At 40.5% G+C, this 25,562-nt stretch overlaps 1 protein-coding gene across 6 annotated transcripts in view; it reads left to right on the forward strand.

Annotated features, from left to right (window-relative positions):
* The window catches only part of foxp2 (forkhead box P2), a 460,612-nt gene that overhangs the window by 402,205 nt on the left and 32,845 nt on the right, over positions 1-25,562 (forward strand). For all 6 annotated transcript variants that reach the window (XM_038780768.1, XM_038780769.1, XM_038780767.1 and 3 more), the window contains 7 exons: positions 2,834-2,917; positions 7,071-7,272; positions 8,996-9,072; positions 9,208-9,309; positions 12,079-12,200; positions 13,378-13,447; positions 17,193-17,356. In XM_038780768.1, the coding sequence (XP_038636696.1) occupies positions 2,834-2,917; positions 7,071-7,272; positions 8,996-9,072; positions 9,208-9,309; positions 12,079-12,200; positions 13,378-13,447; positions 17,193-17,356 (821 nt within the window). The remainder of the gene's footprint in view (positions 1-2,833; positions 2,918-7,070; positions 7,273-8,995; positions 9,073-9,207; positions 9,310-12,078; positions 12,201-13,377; positions 13,448-17,192; positions 17,357-25,562) is intronic.

Raw genomic sequence — 25,562 nt, forward strand, 5'->3', positions numbered from 1 at the left:
TGCAGTAGAGGCTTCGGCCTGCTGTTGTGCAATCTCAGACATACTGCTATAGTGGCTGGAGGATAGAGTATGCAAAGGGGCTTGCAGGTCATTGCAGTCTGCAAACACTTCACTCACAGATTGCTGAGGCACCGTCCTGCGGGAACGGGCAGTGGAGTGCAATCCTGGTGTCCTCTGTCAGGAAGACAGCATTTCCCCTCCCACTCCACCAATGACCTTCCTGCTATGCATTGATAAAATCGCTACAGTGCGGAAGGAGGCCATTCGGCCCATCGTGTCTGCACCGATCCTCTGATAGAGCACTCTATCTAGGCTAACTCCCACGCCCCAAGCCCGGCCAATCCACCAAACCCGCAGATCTTTGGACTGTTGGAAGAAACCGGAGCACCCGGAGGAAACCCACGCAGACGAGGGGAGAACGTGCAAAGTCCACACAGGCAGTCACCCAAGGCCGGAATTGAACCTGGGTCCCTGGTGCTAGTGCTAACCAGTGTGCCACTGTGTTTGTCAGCCAACCGGCCCAGACTACTGTCTCCTATGCGGATATGGGGAGAACGAGCAGACTCTGCACAGTGACCCAAGCCGGGAATCGAACCTGGGACCCGGGCGTTGTGAAGCAATAGTGCTAACCACTGTGCTACCGTGCTCCTTTGAAATGCTCCGTGGAAATGTGTATTAATTAATTGTTAGGATTGCAGATTGTTATGCGTGAGAACAATGGCGAGATTCTCTGCGTCGCCGCACCCATTTTCTGGTGCGGCGCGCCCCCGCCGGCAGCGGGCTTCTCCGTCCGGTCAGGCGACCAATGGGGTTTCCCATTGTGGGCACCCTCACTCCATCGGGAAAATCGCGGGCCTGTGTGCGCTGCCGGCGAAATGGAGGGTCCCGCTGACAGAGACTCCAGCCCAATGTACTTACCTTGAAAGTAATTTGTGGCAGAACGGTAGCACAGTGGTTAGCACTATGTCTTCACAGTGCCAGGGTCCCAGGTTTGATTCCCGGCTGGGTCACTGTGTCTGTGAAGTCTGCATGTTCTCCCCGTGTCTGTGTGGGTTTCCTCCGGGTGCTCCGGTTTCTTCCCACAGTCCCAACACTGCAGGTTAGATGGATTGGCCACGCTAAATTACCCTTAGTGTCCAAAAAAGGTTAGGAGGGGTTATTGGGTTTGGGAGATAGGGTGGAAGTGAGGGCTTAAGTGGTGCGGTGCAGACTCAATGGGCCAATTGGCCTCCTTCTGCACTATATGTTCTATGTCTATGTCTTTATCTAATTCCGACCCTCATTTTTTTTTAGTCCCTCCTGTAAATCTCTATTGATGCACCACCCAGTGGCCAAGGAAGTAGGCAAGCAACTATGAGGTAGTGTTTGGCAGTGCATCACTTTTCAAACCTCTGTGATGGGGACCGGTTATCCCAGTTGGCTAGTTGACATGCATGCGGTTCAGAATTTACAGTGCAGAAGGAGGCCATTCAGCCCATCGATTCTGCACCGCCCTTTGGAAAGAGCACCGTACTTAAGCCCAAACCTCCACCCTATCCCCATGTCCCCACCTCACCTTTTTGGACATGAAGGACAATTTATCATGGCCAATCCACCTAATCTGCGCATCTTTGGACTATGGGAGGAAACCGGAGCACCCGGAGGAAACCCACGCACACGCGGGGAGAACTTACAGACTCCGCAGAGACAGTGACCCAAGCTGGGAATCGAACCTGGGACCCTGGAGCTGTGAAGCAACTGTGCTCACCACTATGCTACCATGCTGCCCATAATAGCGTGGGTTTGATTTCCGTTCTAGCTGAGCCACGCATAGGCCCTACCTCCTTGTTCTACACCTGAGAGTAGGAGGCAATGGCAAATCACCATTGACAAAAAAACTGCTGAATAACAGCTCAGGATGAGGAAACAGCAGACAATCAACCCAGATCTACCTTCGGGCAAAGTATATGTACCATAACCATACCTCTGTGATGTCGTGTGCTGGTACACCAGTGGACTGCCCAAGAACATTTATCTTCAGTGAAATGGCACATCAACTAAGTTAATGTTTTTTAAAAAAAAATTACAGTAAGTCTGTAAACACTTTAAATGTAGTGATACATTTGAAATTTTGGGATTTTAGAAAGTAAGGTGGAGCAATTTTAATAACTGTCCAGCAAATGATTTTCAAACGGAGGGATACAATCGTCACCCAACTATCCTCCATTCAAAGTGACCAATTAATAGGTTTCCCTCTGGAGGGCTGACTCATAGAAGCAATCTACAGGAGTAAAGTCCATCAGTTGTAATGAGAGCCGGCACAGTGTGGACTTAGACACTGTGACGGTGATCAGTGCTTCGCATTGCCTGGTCTCTGTCACTTGATTGAATTAGATTGATGATGGCAGATGCTAGGGGCAGTAACTGGACCTCAGAGGGAAAGAATGAAGCGTGCAGATGATCCTGGCAGGCACAATGCTTTGAGAACCCTTCACCTCTACACAGCTGCTGGCAGTAGTCCATCCCTAACAGTGTCCACAGGACTTTTATCGGAACACCAAGGGCCCACTTATTTGTGTTCTTAGTAACTTGTTACTGTCACAATAGCCATGACCTAAATACTCCTATTGACAAAAAGATGAAGTGTTATTTGTTTTTCCGTGACCTTTTAACACAAGAGAGACTTCCAAATGATGGGTACTTCTTAAGAAGCTGCTTTTACCTTTAAGAAAAGTCTATTTAAAAAAAAAACAGGTAGATCCTGTTGTGAATTTGAGAACTAAAACCTGCGTTCTATCACAATCATTATAAATGTATTTTGCAAGAGATTTATTTCCTGTTTGTTCGATAACAGCTTTCTAAAGAGCGTGATCGTCTTCAGGCTATGATGACCCATCTTCACATGAGGCCATCTGATCCCAAACCATGTCCAAAACCTGTAAGTTTAATAATAAGCTATGGATTGAATCAGGATCACAATGTTTAATAAATATTATGTATCATAAAAATAAACAATTGTCTTGACAGTTTCCACATAGAACGGCTGTGCCAATGCTTGAGCATTAAGTGCTGCTATGAAAAATGTAAGCAGATAGCTTTTTGTTGAAATAAAATAGACATTCTACACTGACAAAGTAATATACTTCACTTGTGACAAATAACTGACTTGAAATGACTGTCGAAATGTTAGAACATTTTATTTTGATGGATTTACAAATACACTTTGCCAGTGAAGGGAATTTTATTGGGCATCAATTGCACTGCTATATAGCTATGTCATTACTGGCAAAGCATTGAATGGAGTTACTTTCAGGTGAAGGACTAGAATTTACTGTCTATCAAAATAGCACCCAAAACATTTTATTTAATCAGAAAAAACCTGGCGTGAACTGGTGAACTTAAGCAACTTTTACATGGGATTTTAGTTTTAATCATTTTGATTTGCAAATGAGATTAAAGAAATCTTCTCGTGTAAGTTATTAATAAAATCTTTACTTTCTTGGTGAGTCACATGAGATGATCAAATCGGAACACAATTCACTAAATAGTACAATTAGTTAAACTTTGAAAATGCATTGGTACTTTCAGAGATGCTCAATTATCATTTTAAAACCATCTGGAAACGCAGTATTGATTTAAAAACCTATATGGTGGAATTGGTCTGACAAAACCGACTGTGCACTCTATTGGAAATAAATGTTGGGCAAGTAGTTGGAGCAACTCACTTTATTAACTTTTGTTACAATTCCTGAGTGAAAACTGCCACATCGGCATGTTTTTGTGTCTTTCTTTCCGTGCCTGCTTTGTTCCTTGCAGAGTGCCGGCTGCTAACAGCTTCTCCTCCATCTGAGAGCAGAGACAGTCTGAGGCACGGGCTACTCCGTGGCCAAGTAGCAGTTGGGCCCTTGTCCACTAACTAACAGGAGAGAGCCGATTCACACAGGGCAACTAGGTAGTGCCAGCCCTCTTCTGACTGAGGTAAAACACATGCGGCTTTTCTACCAAGCTGCTTCATGTGGCCCAACTGAAAACCACTAATACCTCAGCGAAGGAAGGGGTGTTCAAATGACGGACAGCTCAGGGACCCAAACTCACAATCACCTAGTTGTGAATCAAACACCCAACAGCCACTGGAGCTAGCGATTCACACAGTATTTTACAAAATTTATTTGTCACGATTTATAATCCTGGTGCAGCTCAATTGAAAATGGGACCAATCTGATTTCAGGATACGTCGGTTTAAACACTACCCTTTTTATTTATTTCAAATGAACAGGACTCTTATCACTTCTTATTCCGTATTACATTTCCGTACAATAGGAAATCTGAAGATAAAATACTTATCCAGTAAATCCATCAGGAATCTACGGCTCATTCTTTATAAATAAATGATTCAATCAGTAAATTTGTAAAAAAAAAAGTTCAGCAGTGTGGTAACATCCACACTAATAAAGGATCTTCAGCCTATAATCCAAAACTGAACTGGAATAATGTAACTGAAGTATTACATTACATAAACCACACATGAAAGAACTACTAATTGCATTTGATGATGGGTAATTAATAGGGAATCCTTAGATGAGTAAGTTGAACTGAAACTGCAGTCTTTTTTCCCTTCCCACTGGACACTTGTGCTCTCCAGAATGTGGCGTACGGCACTGTTAGCCTTTAAATGGTTGAAGAATAGAACAGTATACAAGAAGATCTCAAAAATTTATATACTGCACAAAAAGAGCTCCATAATTGATATGATAGTCCTGATTTATGTACTCATATGCAGTGGCTCAGTTGAGACAGCCCACACATTTGATAAATATTAATAGTATGAATTTATTACCAAGGCAAAATGAGTTCTGTTGGTTCATCACTGCACCCTTAACAGCTATCAGTACATGAACACAAGGTGCAACCGCACTGTCTATTATATGACCCCATTTACTCTCTAGATGGTACTTCATTAAATGGTACCTTTTGGCCATGCTACGGATGGATGAAAATCAAAGTTATCAAGGCTGCAAGTCCTGAATAATGAGTTTCACCCAACCTTGAATATATTCAGATGAGTTGAGGTAGCTAAGTGCTCATCCCAGCTTTTACATGCTTTTCCTTATTTATCTTTAATAAATTCCATTTTATCAGAACATGACTGACTTCCTGCAAACATGTTCTGCTTGTTATAACCCATGATAAAATAAATTATCATAACCCTGTAAACATAATAATCAGATACAGCATATAAGTCGCAGAAGATTTAATGATAGTGATTTTATGAAGTTTTATAACTGGAGCTTATTTTTTATTGTGCAGAATTACATACCTTTTTTACATTGGAAAATTATATATAATTTCTGCTTTGAACTAATTTTAGATTGAAGTGCAGATAAGTCTTTATTAAGCTGGACTGATTTATCTCCCAGCCCCATTACTTACAATCAAACTTTAGTACGAAAATTGTTAGAGGTATTAATACAAGAATTCTTTTCAGAAACAGATCTTTAAACATTTGATGTAATTGTTATTATTTCAAAGATTCAGTTACAGTGAGCATGATTTTCTTCAAATTTTTTTAACATTCAGTAACATTTCTTTATTAGGTTAGTTACAGTATTAGAATTGCCACAAATTCATATATAAATGTAACTGCGCTGCTTGCATCAATCTGCAGGTTATGAGTAACAGTAGAATAAGACAATTTGTGGTTTATTGGGAACAGATGCACTTGGGGATGCCTTCAGGGTGCCAGGCGTTGTTATTAGACTGCCAGTGAGCTGCTCCTGGCTTCTGCCCAAGAATGCAGAACAATTAGCTGGCATATGTTAATTTTTGTTTCTTTAACAAATTTTTCTACTCTCTAAACGTGTAAAACAAATCCACAAAGTAAGATCAATCAATGTTAAATGCATAATCTTCTCCAAATGAAAAAGGTGTTTATCTATCGATGAATACGTAACATTTGCTACGACAGATGTGCCTGAATTACTTAGTCAGTTGCAATTTCCTGCACAATTCCTGATTTTCTAGTTCTGTGCTGCTACAAGATAACATTGCAGTTTTCCCAGATCGAGAAATTACCCTTCAGAATAGATTGAAAATGACTACAAATTAGCTATTAAGAGCATCACTTAAGAATTTGGCAGAAATCTTCTCACAGTGGATGGGTGTAAATTTTGTTAATTAGATGCTATTTATGACGATGGATGTGTGGTAAATATAAAAGAGGTGATGTGAGAATTTTTCAATAATGAGTAACGGAATTTTATTGGGAGGTGTATTCTGAAGGGCGCGCTGTTAAACCGCTTGCATTCATTTTCATCTTTTTTCCTTTTTTTTTCCCTGACACCCACATTCCAGGGTACATCAGCAATAACTGACACTGTAATCATAAATTGAAAATGATACTTCCAGAGGAATTGGCAAACTTGACATTTCATTATATTTGTTAACACATGCCACAAATGATTGTTAGTGAAGAAACTCCATTCTCCTCTCCATCTACAATCATATTTAATTTGAAAAATTTCAGTCTCCTCTGGCTAATTTGCAATTAAGACAATTTTGTTTGAATATGTAGTAATGTCATTACTATTCCACCAAATTAGCAGTCAGAGTAAAGGTCAGTGTAAAATTTTCCAGCTGGCTGGATTCTCTCAGCTGCGATTTGGGACTGTGCAAAAAAAACTGCTGCAGCATTGGAGTAGCGGCAACATCTTCCAATCCAGTTGCAGTAGCTGGCTCCTTTCGCTAATCTGCATTGTTTTTCATCCTTTAAGAATAGACAGATGCGACCGTGGAACATTTGATAGCAGCTTCTATTATGGGAGAGACAGTTCTTATGGAGTTGGGATAGACTAAAATGAGTTGGGCCTGAGTAATGTTGGATCAGATCATTAGATAATCTCTAACAGCATCCTCTAATTAGAGTTCTTATGATACAATTTCATCCTGTAATTAGTTGAGATTGGCTGCTTCCTTTGCTGCTTATTAGTGGCAACACAGCTGTAGAAGTGAATCCACTCTCATTTGTCAATCCTTTTAAAGCCTTCTTTCTCCTGTCTCTGCCTTTTCCCGCTCCTCCTCCTGGGCCTCCTCAGCTGAATCTGGTGTCGAGTGTCACAATGTCTAAGAACATTTCAGAGACTTCCCCACAGAGCTTACCTCAGACTCCCACCACACCAACAGCCCCAGTCACCCCTGTCACGCAAGGACCCTCCGTAATCACTCCAGCCAGCGTGCACAATGTGGGACCAATTCGAAGACGACATGGTGATAAGTACAACATTCCCATTTCATCAGGTAGGATTCTAAGTCACTCCAGCAGCAAACTGACTTTTTGTCTGACAAATAACTATTTTTTTAAAAATTTCTTTATGTTTCGAAGATTATAGGTAGAGATGATGTCCCCTTTGACGACCAAAATAGATTGAACTTAAACTACACTTCTACATGTTTTGCTATTCTAGGCATTCCCCACAGATAAGATTATGTAGAACAAATTTATTTGAAAAACTATTTCTGATATTTTGGGATGAGAGGGAGGAAGGATAATGTTGTGACCATGACGATACTTTCTAAAAGTGTTTTTTATAACTTCACATTTGATATTGTGCCGATAGAGTTTTAAAAAAATAATAGGTTCATAACTCCAGGACTAACTTAGGTAATAGACACACAAATAAAAATAAATTCATTCTCAAAATTCTGCATTTGTTGGTGTTTGATAGTTCACAAAGACTCCATTTAATCCGCCTTACTTTCCTGCTCTGTGCTATTTCAAAACAAAATTATATTCTTGGATCTTAATTCTGAAGCATAATGTGATAATTGTATAAAACTACATAATGAGCTTTTTGTCAATATTGCTCGCAGAGACTGAAAAATATTTTCAGTCCAGTAGCTCAAGAGCCTGAGCAATTGACTCCCAACCAGGTGGTTGGAGATTCAAATCCCAGCACTGCTTGACACTTGAAACCACCTGCATCAGTTAGTTGAGTTTCATTAGTTTTCAGCTGAGCTGCCCATTGAGTGGCATCTTACACAAAGTACTATGGCCTCGAAATTGGATGTTTCTGGACCTGTTTTATAGGCACAAAACTGGCGCCCATTCCCCATTGGGCTGGCTCATTCCCCATTGAAAGTGCAGGATCTGCCATGTTGGCTGAAGATCATCTGTGGTCATGCCTGAAACAGGCATCTGTAATTAGAGGGCCCAACCTCTGTTGGAGGGCACCTCCGCAAAGTTTGATTACGCCTGCCCACTGCATGAACGGGACAGCCTGACATCATTCTCAAGGATTTAGCAGCCAATCCTCCATGATCACCATCAGGAACCTGGAATTCTTTTGCCTTAATGTGGAGCTGGTCTGAGCAGAAGTTCTTTTGGCTTCATTTGCGCACCGCTTCCAGTCATCACCTACCCTCTTTCTCCTCCATCTTCCGGATTGACCTGATCCCCTTATCCGCCCTGTCTGAACTGGCCGATTGCGCTACCCCCAGTGCAAAGTCTGTGCCTATGATAGACACCAACTCAGCAGGAATGAACATAAAGAGGCCATTATTCTGCGGCCAGCCTAATCAGGTGCTGCAGCAGGCATTGCAAATTGCATTGTACTTTGACGTACCCAATTCCTAGGCTGACAACATTCTCAGGGATGCTGCAAAGCATTAACTTTTATCACTTGCATCCCTCCTCTTATCAATTGATCATGATGGCATCCATGACGGCTGTCAAGAAACCTAAATTGCCCCATGCTTCTAGTTAGAGGAGGATGTTCTCTCCCGGGCAATTTCTCTGGAGGATGGATGGGAAGGATGGAGGGGTTAAATTGAGGGAAGGAAACAGAAAAAGAGGCAGAATGTTGCTTTTTATTTAATTTATTGCTGGTATGCATACACAATATAATGTATTGCCCTAAAACAACGGATGTCAGTGTAAATAATTTGAACATTATTTAAATTGTCAATTCTTCAACGTAGGAAATTGTCTTGTTGACTTGACATTCACTATTCAATCTTACAGAGATTGCCCCAAACTATGAGTTTTATAAGACTGCAGATGTCAGACCGCCATTTACTTATGCAACTCTCATAAGGCAGGTGAGTAGAAACTAAATTAACATTGCCTGATTAGTTTATAATTAATTACTGCCTCAATTAATGTTTCCTGAGAAAGTGTCAACCTGTTTAGTTACCAAACAGCTATCTAATGTCATTTTGTCCCTTTTATTTCAGGCTATCATTGAATCATCTGACAGGCAGTTAACACTTAATGAAATCTACAACTGGTTTACACGAACATTTGCCTATTTCAGGCGTAATGCTGCAACTTGGAAGGTAACTCCATAACCCGCTCGTTACAGATCCACAGCAAAGTACCTGCAGATAGGGCTGAAGACATTTATTTACTTGACACAAAAAGATTAGTATCAGCCTTCCCTCTTTTCTCGCGCTGGCTGTTGAATAGAATGAATTCCCTTTCTCAAAATGACAAGTGGAAAGAATAATTTTGCCTCTGATATCGTTTTCTAATTTGGTGCAATTAATAGCTTCGCCTTGGTGGAGATGTGAGGGCCTGACACACTAATTACAGTGTGAGCACTCAATCATCAACACCTTTGTTAGTAGCACCGTATTACTTTTTACTTTCACATATTATTGGCTAATTAGTTTGAAAAATGGCTGTTTGCCTTGTGCAACAAATGGAGGCTGTAGGTTTTGTCTTGGTCTGTGCTTTTTGTACACATCATACCTCATCACACAGACTGAATCTGCCACAGGAGTCAGGGCTGTGGTCACTCAGATGGAACTAAAGGAAAGTAAGTGAATATTATCCTGTCAGAACAGAAACACAGTTTATTTACTGAGACAAAGAATTCATTCATATCCCTGTCTAAACAAATCCATTATCTTGCACTTACAAGAAGCAAAATTCGGTGCTCTCCCCACCGCCCCCCCCCCCCCCCACCCCGTATTTTTCTTTTGAAAAAGGGGTAGCTCAACAGATTAAAGGCAGTGAATCCATCCAGAATGCACTTTCTACTTTCATTTTAAAACTAAATGAAACAGCAATTAGCCACAAGTCTTTTGGCACAGTCAGGGGAAATGTTTGCCAGAGTGAAGAATGGACATGGCAAAGCCAAATCTACATTACAAGCATTTTTTTTTTTTTTGCCTCCGTGCTCATCAGCATATTAAACATTTTGAGTACCAGATTTACTGAACTGAATTAATTTGGATTTGGAATGCAGATTATTCTGAAAGACCATCAGAGACCTAGATGTCTGCGAAAAGACTAATGGCTCTTCCAATTTCCAAATTATGCTGCGTATTTTGTTTTTTAATTATTAGTTATTTTATGGGATTGCAACCAAATGCAATCACTGAGTATCTGGGCTGCAATTTTAAATTACAAGAAATTTAAAAGCAACGCAAATGATTTAAAGTGCGTGCTCCCAAAAGATGTTCAATACCTTTGATTTTTTAGTTAGGTGTATTACGCATCACAGTAACACTTTAGTGATTGTTTTGTCTCCTGGTTTTCTGGAGGAAAATGCAGAAATGAAAGATGATTTAATATCTCAGCTTGGTCTCATCACTGCAGCTCGGGAATCCAGTGAAACTCATTCTGAACATCTTATTAGTTCTAACTATATCGCATGCATAATAAAACTGCTCATTTGCTCATTAATATTAAAATTATCATATTCAGAGCCATGGGCATTAAGATCAATCAAATCCATGGATTTCAGGTCAGATGCAAGATCTGCTTCTGCCTTTTTTTATATATATCATATATATGTGTGTATCGGATCCTTTTCTCAAAACAAACCCAGGGCACAAGAAGGACAGGAGAAAAGATAATGCAGAATCTCAACAGGCTGATCACATTTGTTGGTCTCAAATCATTAATTGTAGCATTAGAACAACAGTCATGACCGAGGCTGCTGCTTGGAATTGTCTTCATCTTGTGGCAAAAACTGCATTAGTTATTCCATCAAATCTAACAGAAATAATAAAATATGTGTTTACAAATAATTACGATTTTCTCATGCTCGTGTAGAACCCATACAATCTTGGGTTAGCTTTATAGAAATTACGGCGCTGCATTCAGCACATCTGGAAATAGTAAGTCAACAAATCAGATATTTTTCGATATCAAAATAATCGGAAAAGCAGTAATTAACAATAAATGGCTCAATGGAAGCCCTTTCCTTATTATCATATTTTTTGAAGCTTCTGGATTTGTATTGGGATTCATTTAAAATCCCAGCTCATTTGACAGATGACAAACAAATTCTGTTGTTTGATTTATTATCGAGCTGAAAAGTGTTTCGAAGCTTATTTTGCATTAGGCTTTGTTTGACAGTAACGCGTGTGGCAACGGCCCTGTAAGTTGTTTCACTCGCATTTCATGCCACAGGAGAAAGATAGGTTATTCAGTTATTTCAGCGGACTGCACAATCATCCCTAACTACACCAGCCACCCCCGCCCTCACCTCCCCGAGAGCTGATCAGGGACACAACAGACCTGACCTAATTGTACTGGCATTTTCAAAGATACTGTAATTTGTACAGATATTGCAATTTAGACCAGCAGCAGCCAAAGAAGGTTCTGACATAGCTATTATTAAAATAGCTTTGAGAGCTTTGTTATCACAGACAGTTCAAATGGCAGATATTGGTGTACAGTTTTGCTATTCATGCTGCTGTTCAAAGTACATAGCCTACAGCCAGCCCAAAAAGGAAGCTAATCTGTATATTTACGGTGCTGAGTTTTCTAACATCTGAAGTATATAATTTGCAAATAATATAGACATGAAATAAAAATAAATGCCTAATTATAATTGCAGAAGTTTTTACTCTGTAGACCTTCTGCTAAAATACTAAATAAAAGCAAAATGCTTGGTGATCTACCGAAAGATAATTGACAATTATTTAGGTCAACGTTCGAAAACTGCTGTCATTGTGATATATGAAGAGCTATAGTAAAGAAAGAGAGATCTAATTTCACATGTTTCCTGTAAAATTGGCTTCATTTGCTCATTGGTTTAACTTTACACAACTTGGAATGCTCTTTTTTCCTCCTCTTTGTGTCTGCCTTAGAACGCAGTACGCCACAACCTTAGTCTGCACAAGTGTTTTGTTCGAGTAGAAAATGTAAAAGGGGCAGTGTGGACAGTGGACGAAATAGAATACCAAAAGCGAAGGTCACAAAAGATAACAGGGTACGTGTTCAGTATTGTTCATTGTTGTAGCTAACGCCGAGTTGCATCCTTCCTCGTATCCCACACCAGCTGCAGTCTATCACAAGGGCCAAGAATGCTGCAGGGTAAGCTTTAAAGTAGATGGTGATGATTCCTGTGGAAGTGAGCCTACATTTGATGCACTTTGATAGGTTGGGCTCCACTTTAGTGCTCTACCTGTATCTGCCTCTTAGTTCCAACAAACCCACACTCCTACTGCATGTACGATATTAGAAACCATAACCTGCTGATGCCGGTGCATATATTTTATCCTTTCCTCTCCTTTAGAGCCAACACACTTCTTTACTTTTCTGGGAACACTGTCGCTGTGGTTTCTGTTTGGCTATTGCTTCTATCCAAGGGTGACCTTTCGTTAACTTGTCATGGCAGAAGTTCTTTGTCAGAGTGCTGTACAGAATAAATCTGTACTCCTTTGGACAGTAGGTGGCGAGGAAGTTAAGAAGGGCCGCTGCTCTCTCCAAAATAGTTTCCTAATGAGGGTATTGATGCGCATTTCTTGCTCTGAGACCTTTTGCTCACTTATCCCACTGCTTTGCAAATTAATTCACCATCAGGATGATTGGGTTGGTTAATATTTTTTTCTCTTGGGCTGCATAATTAATAGCCGTGTATAATAATTTAAAGAGGCCACAGGTGCATTAAGACAAGCTAAACACTTCTTTGCTGAGAAACCGCTTAGTTAGGCAACTGGCTCATTCATCTTGATGATGATGTACTTTGGGGTTTATTTTTTTCATTTATTCAGCACTCGCCGAAGTAATTATCACTGATAAAACAAGCTTGAGAGCTCCTTCAGAGAATCTTTAGCCGAATAATTTGAAAGAAGGGAAAAGAACACATTTGAAACAATTGGAATATTTAATATTCTTAGGTTCCACATTTTAAAATAGACATTGAAACGTTCTGGGAAGGTTTACGTTGTCAGCTTAATCGAATCGGTTACACTTTTAAGTTTAGAAAAACGGCGGTGTTTTGCACTTAATGCCGCAGATAGTTATAAACGCTTGCTGCGTTCTCTCAAATTAGTTGACATTTTAACAATTTTCTATTTAAAAGTATAAATGTATTCCAATTTTTGTTTCTTTTTATAAGTCGGGAGCCATGTGGATTTTAACACCTCTTTGCTTTTCATTTTCAGAAGCCCAACATTAGTCAAAAACATACCCACTAGTCTGGGCTATGGAGCGGCTCTCAATGCAAGCTTGCAGGTAAAAAGTTTAATAAGACTCACTGGATTTACTGTGTCCTGACTATCGTTTACTCTAAGAAATATATTGTAGCTGTCAAATGCTTTGATACTAATTAGATGATTACATTTTTACTTTTGTGTATGTCCTAATTTCTGTACCTCAGCCTTCAATTTAGATTTTTTTTAAATTCTAAGCCTTTCCTTTGGATTTTAGCACTAGTTTTTGATGTGGTTAAAAAGCAAGAGAGCCACCCTGTGGCAAGCTCTGGAATATTCACCTTTGGATCAAATGTTAGATTGATGGCAGCCTCTGCAAATGCATGTGGATATGCATTAATATTTATCTAAGCTGTCATAAATGATTTCACATCATAGAGCTGGGAAATGAGGCGCTCGTGGCAAAAATTTTAAAGTTTAATTACAATATATAATTTTTATGCACAAGAGGCAAAATGTCACGACTTTTATTTCGGGGTAAAGTTTTGGTCATTCTTTAAAGTCAAAGAGATGCTTTGTTAGAACATGAATCAGGATCTTTGGAGTTAAAGAACAGTCAGCAGGGAATTGCCACTGGGGTTAAACCATTCAGCACAAGCCCAGCTTAGAAGTGGAAACAAATTGGTTTGCATTTCGAACTTGCCTCTGCTGCTAGTCAAACCTTGTATTCAAAGAGCAGCTGCCAAGGTTCACTCTTCTCTTCTCATTATAGGTGCTCGGTAACCCATTACACCAACCTTTTACAGAGAAAATACGTGAACGTTTTAAACTGTTTATCTCATGAATATCACTTGTCACACTATTGATACCATTAGTGATTAAAATTGGCAACATTTTAACATTGCAAATTATTTTTTTGTCAAATGTAATTCGAGATGCGACGTGACTAAACAGTTGCTTTTTGGTAGTTGAATTTTTGGAATCCCCATCTTAACTGCAGGGCATAAATTCCGTCTCGTCTTAGGCATGCGGAAGAGGAAGAGAAAGCTAACTGGAAATGGGTTTCTGCTCACCAGTTAAGTTTGCCTCATGGTGGGTCAAGCAAACATTGGTAGAGATGGCTTCCAGGCTAGTGCATCTCTCTAATCACACCAAAAAGGTAGTGTCGTTGCCATGATTTGTGGCAGACATATAAAGTGCTTCACAACAAATTAATAACAGAAATACAAGGTACATAGTATGTGCATTTACACAACAGGAAGACCTAATATAAATTAAAATTCCACATAAAACATTGGCTGTTTTGTTTTGGTGGATCTTATATACAACTCCGTTTTGAGTTGTACATAAACAGATATCTAATTATATAATCTTATAAATTCCAAGGTTGACTCAGTTATTTTAAAATATTTAGATAAAATATGAGAATAATTTAATATATGACTGAGATTCAGGCAGCAAAGCTATTTATCAAACACAACATAGAAAAACTCTGGGTCAATGTATTAATGTATTGGGTATAACTGAATTCCAAAAATACATAGATAATATAAATTTACAATTAAAACCGAAGAACTAAATTAATTTCTCTTGAGGGCGTAAGGAGCTGAAGTCATCTCATCCTGGGTGCAAAATCATGTTTGTTTCTATATTCATTAATTTGATATTTTTACTCTAATGTACTTGCATGTACTTTAAGCTAAAAATAACCAGCAAAGAAAATTTTGGAAAACAAAGTCTCGATGGCAGCAAGAAAGCAAACTTCAGATTTTCTTACTAAAACCTTACTGAAGTCTCAATCTCCCTCATCTTAAGTGGAAGAACATTTCAACTTCATATGACTTTTTATATTCAGCCCATCGGAGGCTGAGGGGGAGCATTGCTGTTTTGCATTCCTTGCAATTGATATAATTTGTAGTAACAACCGGTATGTAGTGTCACTTAGGCAGACAATGGTAAGTGTGACTCTGCAATTGAACATGAAGGAGAGACTAAATATGATCGTCGATTAAATCCAACATTATGGGACAATCCATGAGGATCTTGGTTGGCTTCCTTGACGGGAAGCATGTTGGAGAAAATGGGCAGTGACGTGACTGATTATTGTTTATTAAGTGTCCATGTTTGATTTAACTGATCGGTCTTTTGTCTGCATATATGGTGGTTACAAATCTTGTACATCTCTTGCATACATCTGAGCTTCTGAATAAGCTGTTTTCAGTCAAGTCCTAATTAGCATCAGGTACACATTTTGCTTTACCCTAATCCTGAGGTTAAGACATGCTGCTTAATGTTAACTAAAAAACATGCTCACATACCTAGATCGGTTATCACCTAGGCATGTAGCATCTATAAAACTAGTGAGATAGTGACCTAGAAGTAAAAGACTGAATTATGAATGAGAAGATTCTTGTGAACGTGATAAGGAACTTGGAAGATGTACTAAATCTTATTGGTTTCTCAGTCACACCACTAAACCACTAGAGATTCTCCTGTCTCAATGGAATATTTCCAGGGAAGGAGTGGAGTGGAAGACTCTTAATAAACATATAGGTTTCCAAGTATACTCAAGCAAATTGAAGTGTGATCCTGTCAACCCATACTTTAAAAGAATAAATAATATTTGCGCTGTGATTTGGCATCTGATTGTGGAATCAATACCCCAGTGAAGTGGTATGTATAGAACAAAATAATTTCATGATATACATCTTCTGATTAGGTATATCGATGAATAATGGGTATGTGAATGTTGCGACTTAGAAATGAAAGGGAGAATGGGATGCTGTGACAAGAAGAATTGCAAGCTTAGAGCTGTGAAATGAGAAATGTAAGATGAGCAGATTATGCATAGAGGGGTCAATACAGTTTAACAAATGAAAAGATAGTCAACCTATGTTACCTGCTAACTCTTGAGAAAAGTGTAACACTTGCTTTTTGGTAAATGATGTAAGCTGTAAATGGAGGCACTATTATGAGTTTCAAAGTCAACCATGAATTAATTAATTTCCAATATGGACCCAACAAATAATTACCATTTTCACTATGTACTTGAGTGTTTTTTTTAATCAGAGGAAACATTGCATCCACTACACACAGCAATTTTAGAGAGAATTTTTCATTAAAAATATTAAGCAGCCACCAAACTGCTGGCTACTTTATAGGAAAGGAAAATTTTAATACCTGAGGTTTCTAATAGACTAATTGGCTAACTTTATGAAGAGTATTATCTTTTGCAGAATAGCCACAAGAGACATTGAAACAAATATCTAACTTAACACCACAAGCATGTACTATGTAAGAGTATTGTAACATTTATTTTACCTAATCATTTGATACAGGGACATTGCGAATGAATTGAGTAACTTACTCAAATTCATCTTGATGTAGGATAATGGGCTTGGAATGAAGAATATCTAAAAGGACTGTCTAGAACATTGGATCGTCCTAGCACTGTGTAAAAAGGGCTTTGTCTGTTTCTTTTACAGAACCAGCTATTGCCCTTTGCAAAGTATTGTTTTAAAGTAAGTTTAAGCAGTTGAAATATTAGCAAGAGTGGCTACAAAGTAGTGATATCTTCGCCTATTTAGGCTGTATTTGCAACATAAGGCATATAGTTTCCAACTAAATTAAATGAAATTTGACTTTGATCACTGTAACTATTTAATATCAGATTGATACCTAATTATAATACTGTCAATATTTGTACACTAATTTTCATTGAGGCTTTTCACAAGACAGTCCTAATGAAGCTTGTAAAATCTGTCAACCTAAATGTAGACTTGAAACAATTATGCTGATCAATTGTTTTATGGTTTGTTTTTTCTCAGGCTGCACTTGCAGAGAGTAGTTTACCTTTACTTAGTAACCCAAGCCTGATAAACACCACCTCCAGTGGCTTATTACAGGCAGCCCATGAAGACCTTAATGGTTCACTGGATCACCTCGAAAGCAATGGGAATATCAGCCCAGGATGTTCTCCACAGCAATACACGTAAGAATCTGTGATGCTTATATGTTAGGTGTATTGACAGGCACAAAGATGTATTTTGTTCACATTTTTTTCATTATAAAAGCATAATTGGGAGATCTGGCTACATTCTACAACCCGTATCTGTCTTCCATCTACAATGTGTGTGTGTGCATGTATATATTATATATATATATAGGCCAGCAAAGTATTTTGCACCTTGTTGTTGATGTCAAAAAATTCTGGTGCATGAACAGAAGTGATTACATATTCAACTTTAATTACTGGCAGTCCTATGTTGGAGGGTTTTATATGTTATGTTTTATGCAAAAGGCTACTGTTCCAGTTAATATTTTGTAGCTAACTATGTGATTGATTATGTTAAAATCCTTTCCAGACCATCTTTTAATGGAGCAGTGAGAGTGAAATCATTAAAAATTAATGTTCTGTGGGTTTCGAAAATATGCATAAAGCTTTGAAAAGCCAGGTCCTAATCAGTGATGTCAAACATGTGGCCATTCTTTGTTTACTGACTTTCAGTGGGTGAACTTGTTGAGAGGGTTCCCTTTAACTGATGGCAATGGAGCCACAAGGCAAAAGTGGTCATCTTTTCGAAATATTAATATCACCACTATGTGTTAAGAATACAGATATTTACAATAGCAACTCCATTTGTAAACCTAATAAGCTTAGTGATTATCAGAAGACTATGATTAACTTTCAAATGTGCTAATGTTAAAAGTTTTTTTAATATTTGGATGCACTGGTCACGCATGTAGGCTATTACACGTCTGAGTAGCTTCATACAAAAACATTTGAGGAGAGTCAGATGTCAGTCTTTTGCCACATGTTAGGTTTGTAAGTAAGGTATTTCAATCATAAATTTAATAGCAAATTTGAAATAAACGTAATTTCAAGTCGCAACACAACTGAATTAACAAATAATTTATAAAAAAATACCTGAAGCCTTAATTACAGTTACCAGGTTTGTAAATTTAATCACAATTACTTTTTATTAATATGTAAAAATACAATTGGTTAACTAACATATAATCCCTAATCCCCCACTTTAACTTGCCCCCAACCTATATATTATCTATCTATACACACATACACACCTCAACTAAACAGAAAGTGGAAGAGAGGGGTGAAAATAATAAGGATGAAAGTAAAAAGGTAAGAGTCATTTGTTTCAGATGGTTGTTTCTCACATCTTTCTCCTCTTCAAACTTTACTTTCAGTTCAAGGTTTTCACTGCAGATTCATTTAGGTCTCTGCAGTTTCAGAAATACAGCAGCTTTTCTGGAGATAACATGAGTGAGGGAGAGAGAGGTCCTTTCCTTTCAGCATCCAGGATTCACACTCTACTTTCCTTCAGTCTCTGAAAATCATCTCACTCAGGCAGGGTCCAATCACTACCTGTTACCAGACATAATACAGCCTTTTGGCCAATTCATTGGCCACCAGCCAACCAATCAGACTGAGTCCCACCCCATCTCTCGAGTCCCACCCCATCTCTCAAGAGGTCTGCGAGATTATGAGTGGCATGGAGAGAGTGGATAGTCAAATGCTCTTTCCTAGAGTAGGAGCGTCAAGCACCAGGGGACATAGATTTAAAGTGCTTGGAGAAAATTTTAGAACAGATGTGCGTGGCAAGTTTTTTACATAGAGGGTGGTAAATATATGGTACGCGCTGCCTGGGGAGGGTGGGAGCAGGTACGATAGTGGCATTTATGCTGTATCTAGACAAAGATATGAATAGGGTAGGGATGGAAGGATACGGACTCCGTAAGCACGTATGCCTTTAGCTTGGGCATGTACCATGGTTGGCGCAGGCTTGAAGGGCCTGAAGGCTGTGTTGTTATTTATTCTTTGTTGCCACATAGTCTGAGTTTTGCTGTTCGGAAACTAGCAGCGCCATATACAATGTTGCAACTTCTTAAATTCCTCATTCTCTGCTTGACTTAAAGAAACATGTCCATTAATCATCCATGGATCAAAAATTATAATGGCAAAAATAAAGAAAGAGGGAATAAGTGAATCATTACTTCGGACCCTTGCACTCGTGAGTTTCATTCACTAAAATGTAGTGGTAGGATTCTACTCTTTGTATCCAAATCCCCCCCACCCCCAGCTCTGATCCAATTCACTTGGTAATATGCAATGCATGGCGGTCTCCTGACAGGATTGATATTGCCAAGAGTGGGCATGCCATGATGTGTTTGGGATGTGCCAAAAGTAATACAGAGGGACCACCACTGGAGCTCCATAAGAGGCAAGGGCGGAATTATAGAAATACCTTCAAACTGGCCAAGACGAAGACCAACACAAGTAACTCATTGGAGGGGGGGAGGGGGGATGAGAGTAGTGAGGCCTCTCACTCCATGGGTGTACCTCAGGGTTGTCATTGCCGATGTTCACTGCCTGCCACTATTTTCCGCGCAACAGCTCCAAAAAGCTGTTCACACGTGGAAATGGGAGTGAAATCCACCAGGCACCCAGCCCTGCACCTTTGCTGCCATTTGCACCCGCTGAGTGTGGAAGGAGAGGGCAGTGGCAGCCCCAATAGAAGTCAGGATAACTAAGTAGGAATAAGGAGGCGATAACTTGTGTCGGCCTCAACAATTACATTTTCCTTCACATTTTAGCTGCTTTCAGGATTTTGCAAATTTGCACACGTTGGCTAAGGAGAATCCAAGTCGGAATTAACGGCTAGAGAATTCTGAAGATTTTCTTTAAACTATGATATTCATAAATGTAATAAAAAAATAATATTGCAAAGTAAAGTTTTTTTATTTTACGTATTTTAAGAACAGGTTTGGGACCATTACACAAATTTTAAATATATGAAGAAAATTCTATTTTCACTTAGTTACTTAATTCTTTTAAGGTTGATTTTCATTTCCCCAAATTACCATACATTAGTCGTATTCCCCTGTAAAAATGTGCCAACATTGGGTGGCTGACACTTCGAACAGCGGCTGCTTCAGATGGTAGACAGAATGCAATACGTGAGTCGGGAAGGATTCTCTGGCATTCATAAATTGCCATTGCCCGATTGTCATTTCAGGGAGGTTTATGGCATGCACGCTTCGATCATTCTGCAGATCTTTCAGCCTAAGAAGCCGAGCAAAATTAAGTTTCAAATTAACCTTGTGGGGCCAGGAAGTGCCCCCTTTGGGCCTAATCAAATAATCTGGCTGTTGCAGGCGTAGCACCCTAGCATCTCTGTAATCGCAACATGCCCCTCTCGGTAAGAAAGGTAGATTAACATTCTCCTTGATGTCAAGTGATATGCAACTGGAAATCAAGCTGCAATTTTCTAAATGGATGCTGGATATTGTGCATAATATTCTTTGAAACCTATGACTGTGAACATTCTATTTTCCTCCAGTGGGTCACATCATTATGTGGCCAATTTAGAATTTGGTTCAAAATCTCCTTTAAATTAGATTTCACTCAGATTGATGAACTACTCTCATAGCTGATAATGCGTGGTATTCAAATGTGATTTTTGAGAATGTGATTTCATGAGTAACAATGAAACAAAAAGGTCTGAGGCATTGCCAACACGCCAGCAGTAACAAATCTCCAATTCTATTCAAGGCGTTAATGAGCGTTCTTACCCGAGTGCCAAAGTTGTTCATCTATTTGTTAGCTGTGGATATTTTGGTGAAGTGGCTGAGCAGCAACAAAGTGCCCTCTTTAATAATTTGCCTCTTTAATAATCTGCCTCTTTAATAATTTGCCTCTTTAATGATTTGCCTCTTTAATAATTTGCCTCTTAAGTACTGATAAACGCTGTAATAAAACAACCAAGAGCGCATTCGTAGTGAGCCGTGAAGAACAACATCCTAGTGTGCCCAAAAGTTTGGAAGCATAGTAATATGATTTGGAAAGGAATCACTGTTGGTGGGTTGGATAATCTGGCTGGACATCTTCAAGAAAGATGCATATCTTGAAGGATGCACTGGCAATGTATGTATATTACTTTAAGGTAGAGGTATAGAACGGATTTGAAGAAAAGTAGTTATAAAGATATACATGCAGAAAATGCTGTTCTTGCTGAGAAATGTTTGCTAGTTTAAAAACGAGTAAGATATTCGTGAAAATAGTATGGTTATGCAGCTTGTTTTATAAATACCACGAGGAGGGAAAGAAGAATACTGTGTGTAAAAAATTTTTTATGGGGTCCACATTACTGTTATCTTAAGCTGTGCTGCCTGTATGTTCTCGCTGAGAAATGTTGACTGGAGAGGGATCCCTATTGGAGTCTTGGTAGTGTTTACTGGAGATACATACTGCCTGTGTGTTTGAAGACCATCACATAACAGGAGGGCATGGAGTGTAACAGGTGGTGGAATATGAAGTACTCAGGACACCACTCCATAGGTTCTGGCTGAGGTTATGTGTGGGAAATTCAGAGACATTAGGGAGGATTTTATGGAGCCTACAAGGGCTGAAAATGTAGGGTGCTTCGGCAGGATGTGAAATTTTGATGTTGCGATGTAGAGATAAAGTCAGCGGGGTGTCTGTGGTATGTTGAACATTATGCCTAATAACCCACCTCTGGCGAGTTCATATCTGTAAAACATTTGCACGCCGTGAACACTCAATTCGCGTAAGGCAGTTTTTAATAAAGTTGGCACGGTAGCACAGTAGTTAGCATTGTTGCTTCACAGCACCATGGTCCCAGGTTCGATTCTCAGCTTGGGTCATTGTCTGTGCTGAGTCTGCACGTTCTCCCTGTGTCTGCGTGGGTTTCCTCTGGATGCTCCTGTTTCCTCCCTCAAGTCCCGAAAGACGTCCTTGTTAGGTGAATTGGACATTCTGAATTCTCCCTCCATGTCCCCGAACTGGCGCTGGAATGTGGCGACTAGGGGATTTTCACAGTAACTTCATTGCAGTGTTAATGTAAGCCTACTTGTGACAATAATAAAGATTATTATGATCAAGTTAATGGCGCACAAGAATCTGGTTGCACTCCGCTTTCTATCATTTACAGGTGGCATGCACCAGTTAGCTTTGTGCATTTGAGGCAGAGGTGAGCTGTTTCCCATGTGAACTATATGGCATGAGGCGGTGGGTGTCAAAACGTTGGTGTTCACGTACCGAGAGGTGTGGTGAAGGAAAGGGCCTTAGGGTTATAGGTGTGGTGGTGGTTCTGTAAAGGGTTGGGTGGGGGTTAAGGCACAGATTGAAAGATGGATGAAGTGCCTAAAGAGTGGGGTTGGTGCTATCAATGGTGGGGTCTTGAGGGTCGAGTTGAGGGTGCTGGGTGGTGGAGAAAACAGTCAAAGGGGAAAGCTGTGCTTGGTACGGGGGCAAGTCCAGAGTCTTGCTAGTCTATTGCAAGACATGAGCTAGATCAGAGGCATACGAAAGCATGCATTAAGATAACGGGAGGGTTCAGTGTCAGAGTGCGCATTGGGGCGGTCACACGTGTTGGTACAAGAGGGAGATATAGCATGTGAAGGGAAATAGTAATAGTGTCCAGTGAAATGGGGGGGCAGGGGGGGGAAGAGTTAGAGTTTTTTTTGGGGGGGGGGGGTAAAGGCAATGGGGACAAGTGAGAAGGTAACGGGGAGGATAGAAGGTACAGAATCGAGTTTGGAATGTAACACACACTAGTGCCTTTTTTCAAGCGTAGCCTTTCTGAATATAAAATAGATTGAAGTGGGAGGAGGGTTGTTTTGGGTGGCTGGGGTGAATATTGTGTACAATTGGACAATAAACGGGGCCCCCCAATGGGTTGTTAATCAGATGAGAAGCCTGGATGGGCTCTTTCTCACATGTAGGGTGCAATGCCAACAACAGGCAGCACCCAAGGGGGAGGATGGTTACGGACGCAGACATCCAGGGAAGGCATCGGCAAAGACAGGACCTAGTGCATCAACGCATCCGGAGGACAAGAACAAACTCCCTCCAAATGTCAGAGAGGTAATGCCAAAGAAACCAAAGGGTGTCCTGGTCACCGAGATATGCTGAACTGTTGATCAAGACGCGAGACCACGTGGATTTAGTGGGAACCCCGTGGATTTAGTGGGAACCCCATGCCAGTGGTTACAGTGGTGCTCAATTTCTCCATAGTGATGGCTTCCAGGGCGTGACGAATAATAAGTTGCGGCATCTCACAGGCTTCCACACTTGGGTGCATAAAGGAGGTGACATTTTGTACACTTCATCACTGATAAAGAACAGTAAGAAGTCTTACAACACCAGGTTAAAGTCCAACAGGTTTGTTTGGAATCACATGGCAGTGACTCCTTACTGTGCTCACCCCAGTCCAACGCTGGCATCTCCACATCACTGATAAAGAAAGCCAGGCTGGAAGGTCAACCGTGGTGAGTTTCAAAAGCTAGGTTTTCTTGAATGTAAGGTGTCATTGACTCCATCCACAAGAAAAGTCAGCTGCATTTGTAAATTATAAAGGGCTTCACTGCATGAATGTACAAATGGTGTGTGACCACAGGAGAAGAGCAGGTCTGTGCTCGTTTCTGAAGGAGCTGCCGTGATGCAGTAATCTTGTACAACTCATGGCTCCAAAAACCCAGGTTGATGGATTAATCCATGGTAAGAAGGGCTCTCCCTCGCATAGCTGGGCGGCATCCTCAGAGAGAGGCAGAGAAGTGCTACACTCAAGCTGATGCATTCCCAGAGCCAACATCAGTGTGCCATTATACTTCTTAAAATGCCCGTCCACTGCCTTGACCAGTCTGGATGTGTTCTTCAGTAGGTATCCTAGAACAATAATAGTGTGCACTATACAACCTGGCATTACAATCTGGACAGATGTTGCAAGGGGAAGAGTTCAAAGAAGATCAGCCCTGCTCAGATGATGAGGATTTTTCCGAGCATGATGAGCAGGCCGCATCTCCAAATGAAACTTTTGTGAATGACAGAGGCATGGGAAATGTGCAAGTGAGGCCAGGGACAACCCAATCAGCACAAAGGTTTGCACAACAATAATGCATCTGCATGACCACCGCTCTATCGCAGGACCTCCATCACCTTCCTGCTAATTAGACACAGCCCTGCCATTCTCCCATGCTGAGGAAACTGTAGACCTGTGTCCTCTACCCCCCAGAATAGAATGAGGAGCGGAGCTGTATCACACACACACTCGCTAGTGTGAGTGTTGGTATCAAGGATATCTTAGGGGTATATGGACATCCATACAACAGCCTGCCTTGCCCAATTATTCTGATCCAGCACCATCTTTGGATGCAACGGTACTTGTGCGATTTATTCCCACAAAGAGTGAAAGGGTATCTAGAATGTATAGATAGGGTAACGGCTGTGTCTGCTTTGTAAGCAATGCTCCACAGAATGATCATCACGGAAATGAAAATTTACATGAACGTTCAATAAAGAATGCATAAAAAATGCCTGAGACATAGCACAACAGATGGGCTCTCCATTAACTATGTAAGGTTGCACACAATCCCTGTCATCTCCACTATTTTCTCCTAGTCTCTGCTGTATATCCAGCAGCCTTCTTGATGTTGCCACATCCAAAGGCCCATCATCAATGCGGGCACTGCAGGGGCCTGATCCACATCAGTCCTTTGATCCCTTGAGGACCTAGCCGTCACATCCTCGCTCAGCTGGTGGGGCATGTCTGTGATGGTGCTCACCAGGTTGTGCTCCCAAGTCTATACGCAACCCCTCCTTAAACCATAGGGGTGTAACTGTACTGGCGGAGGTTGACGAGGCATTTGACTGCGCATATTCTGAGGTACTGGCTTCTCCACCCCAGAGCTGCAGACTTTGGGCCCATCTCCTAGCTGCAGCCTGGTCCTTGGCTGGCGATGACCTGCAGTGGAGAACAGAAAGAATCAAATTAAGAATCATCACAGTTTGAGCACTACACATTTCATCGCCTCCATACTGTGTACCTACACATTACAACCAGAATGGTTGCCTTTTCCTTCTTACTCTTGGTTGGTCCAATTTGTTCTCTGCCACCAATCACTCTTGTCCAATCTCCATCGCCTCCTCTTCACCTCCAGTCAGGAACTCCTCCTCCTGTGAGTCGCCTCTCCCTGCTAAGTGCATCGGCATGTCCTGCATGACAAAGTACAGATTTGGTGAAAAGTCAAGCGACATTTAACCCCTTGTCTGCTTGTATCCCCATCATGCATACAGATATGTCATTCACATGTTGCATCCACGCTCCTTGGCCTTTATTGCCATGTGGCACTAAGGTTGATCATGCATTAGCTCTTTT

The sequence above is a fragment of the Scyliorhinus canicula genome, chromosome 20 (genome assembly GCF_902713615.1).
Source record: "Scyliorhinus canicula chromosome 20, sScyCan1.1, whole genome shotgun sequence".
Classification (NCBI taxonomy): domain Eukaryota; kingdom Metazoa; phylum Chordata; class Chondrichthyes; order Carcharhiniformes; family Scyliorhinidae; genus Scyliorhinus; species Scyliorhinus canicula.